The 3,282-nt window shown below is 37.2% G+C and overlaps 1 protein-coding gene across 1 annotated transcript; it reads left to right on the top strand.

Annotated features, from left to right (window-relative positions):
- The first annotated feature begins 2,408 nt into the window (after positions 1-2,408).
- Positions 2,409-2,963, top strand: LOC135173547 (interferon alpha-13-like). The gene has a single exon (XM_064140512.1). It carries the CDS (start codon positions 2,409-2,411, stop codon positions 2,961-2,963), a length of 555 nt encoding a protein of 184 aa, XP_063996582.1.
- Positions 2,964-3,282: the final 319 nt, after the last annotated feature.

The raw sequence follows: 3,282 nt of genomic DNA, 5'->3' as shown, positions 1-3,282 counted from the left end.
ATTACAAAATAAAGTTTAAGACTTCCATTAAGGAAATAATTTGTGGCATTTTAAAGTTGTTACAAAGACATAAAGTCTTGCTTATGTTTAGCTCCAGTCTTATATTCCTGTAATAAATACATACATATACCTAGATGGCATTTAAAGGCAGGTATTTTCTTACATGGACTCAGACCAGAGAACCTTTCTAGAATAATTATTTGTTAGGTCTATTTGGAAATATGGTACTGGCTTGTAAACTTATATTGTCATTTCATTCTTGGTTGAAGTGGTCTGTGCTTCAACCACAGCCTGAGAAACAAACAGCAATCTGTGCTGCAGCTTCATGCCACTCAGTTACCTCTTCCAGGCACTGCTTTTAATGAACTGTTTCTAAATTAAGCAGTAAGAACAGGTGAGTTGAATTAAGCAATAACAACAGGTGAGTTGAAGCATTTGTGCTCTGGACTACTTAATGTTGCTACTGTGCTTTGCTCAGTGCAATAATCAAGAAACTGGTTGTGCAGGGAGGAACAAAGTGTGGTTAACCCAAACACATAAGCAAAAGAAAACACGAATAAACAAACAACGTAAACTCTCCTCAAAACCCTGATGGACTAAGTCAAGGTAACTGTTCTGTGAGGAGGGAAGAGTGGACAGCAGATCTGGAAGAAAACATCCTGGTTTTCCGCTCTGTGATGTTTGCTCCGCTCAGGATTACATCTCCAGCAATTCACTGAGAGGGAAACGTTGACAACTGAAAGAATTTTGTGTCTGGGAGATACAATGAACTTGAAGACATTTACCTATTTAAGTCAGTAGAAGGATTAAGCCCATATAGTGGCTAGTGTTCATTAAAAAAAAACACTTCTGTGTGATCTGTGGAAATAGCTGTAGCAGTAGTTAATATTTTTTCTTGATCAAAATTAATTTTTTATTGTTTTCATCACTATTGTAATGTGTTGTGTTTACCTTCTACAGCTGCAAAAGCAGCACATCTCCAGGGCCATTTTGTATCTACATTCCAAAGGCAATGAACACTTCCACTAAGTGCAAAGACTTTGTCCAGTGTTACGAATTTTGTGTCCTGCCTCAACTGTCCTTATTATTTTTATTTTCTAATGTCATAAGTGATATAGAATTCATGTTTTCCTCACACTGTCAGTACACCCAATCTGAGGCTGCTTAAGCCACATTAGGCCACCCAAGGAGTTTGCTCATGTGAATAATTGTGCTTGCATCTACTTAAGACTTTTTAAGCCCTCCCTAAAATTTGTGTGCTGAACACAAAGGAAGTTCTAAAATAGTATCATAAATCTGCTCAGAGTGACTACCAGACTGGGAATGAAGCTAAATGCATAGTACTGGATGCAACAATGGAAAAAAATTACACAGCCAGGTCTCAGAGTGAAAAACAAACAAACAAACAAACCAACAAACAAAAACCAGTGTATTTGACTTCTTCTTCAAGATAAAACCACCTGCAGAGACCTGCCTTTGTGACAATGTGTGTTTTCAGAGGAGGCTGGGGACACAGCAAAATGACAGTTCAAGACCAGCTCTCATCAAAACAAAATCAAAGACAGGAGCCAGATTTATCACTGTGCTGTAGCAGTCCTAGCCTTTGTTATATGGCTAAGGAAAGCAAATAGCTGAACTCATCCAAGTAGCTCTCAGTTACTCTGTGACCATTTGTATTTGCACAGCACTTACAGCCTCCAAGTGAGACCAAGGCCTCCTTTAATTAGCTGTGTGTATGCCTTAGAATATACACAGGTATATTAATGCATATACACATTCACATACACACACACACACATATACACATATATATTTTAATGATATGACATCTGTCCTTTGTGTCTAAATCACAGAATCAGTAATCAATGCTAAGGGCTGGAAGGGACATCGAAAGATCATCTAATGCTTGAGGAATAAAGGTGAGGAGAAAGAAAATATTTTAAGTGAATAAAAGTAGGCACAGAAAGCTTAAATTACTTTTGGAAGCATTCAGCAGGTCCTGACCCATAATTAAGAGTGTTATTTTATTTCAGTGTGTTCTTCCATTCCTAAAATATTAAGACACAAAGGATATTTCTGTGTATTCTTTTTATTTCAGGTTCTCATTATACTTCTGGTATAATTTTTGAGGGAGAGGGGATAAATAACTAAAGATACACATAACATTCTAATATCCAGCTGAAATTAAAAAAAAAAAAAAAGGTTCATGAAGTCATAAGGCAGAAAATGAAAGTGCTAAGTAGCAACAGGGGAAAACCTTAAAAACCAAAAAAAAAAAAAAAAAAAAGATGAAAGAAAACTTCTGCTACAGAATAATTAAATCTCAATGTTCTGAAGACACAGGAGCCTATGAACAAAGATTCCCAGCCTGTCTCTCAGAAGGAGAAAGGCAAGATCTTATCTTTACCATGAATTCATTTGGGTTGATACAAATTGGCCTCATTCTGTTGTGCAACACCATCAGCTCCTGTCTTCACTGTAGTCACCTGCCTCTACAGGAAAGAAAAGTGATCAAGAACAGCCTGCAACTTTTGGACAAAATGGGTAAAAGGTTTCCTCTACAATGTCTAGGAGAGAAAAAGTCCTTCAGATTTCCTGAGCAGGTTCTAACACGCACACAGGAAGAGACTGTCAATGTGGCCATTGAAGAGATCTTCCAACACATCTTCTATATCTTTAGCAAAAATCTGACTCCAGCTGCTTGGGATGGGACAGCTTTAGAACAATTCCAAAATGGACTTTATCAGCAAATTGAGCAATTGGAGGCATGTGTCATCAAGAAGCAGATCCACTACCATTGGAGTAAAGAAGTCAACAGGCTGAAACTGAAGAAGTACTTCCAAAAAATAAAGTCTTTTCTTGAAGACAAACAACATAGCCTGTGCTCCTGGGAGATCAGCCGTGCAGAGACAAGGAGATGTCTTCAACTGGCTGATAAAGTCATTTGGAAGCTTAGCAAATAAGGTACAGGGGTTCTGACCTGACATAACTCAGTTTTTGAAATATTTATGTTTATTATTTGTTATACCTTGTGGCAGTAGTTACAGTTAATTTTTGTTGTATTGAAATGATTATGTTGCTGAAACTTATCTTTGCAAATGTAATGCATTACTTGACATATGATTTATTTTTTTTTTTACCCTCTGTAAGCAAGATGTCTACACTGTAAATTAATCTGTATGACTTCTCAGAGGGGGTTATGCCACAGGGAGGGTTTGCAATCTTATTATAACCAGTGTCATCCTACAGTATTTTCTGCTAAGAAATTGTGCTGCTGTTCTC

The sequence above is a fragment of the Pogoniulus pusillus genome, chromosome Z, assembly GCF_015220805.1.
Source record: "Pogoniulus pusillus isolate bPogPus1 chromosome Z, bPogPus1.pri, whole genome shotgun sequence".
Classification (NCBI taxonomy): domain Eukaryota; kingdom Metazoa; phylum Chordata; class Aves; order Piciformes; family Lybiidae; genus Pogoniulus; species Pogoniulus pusillus.
Note: the sequence above shows the minus strand (reverse complement) of the source record. Positions and strands in the feature narration are given on the sequence as shown.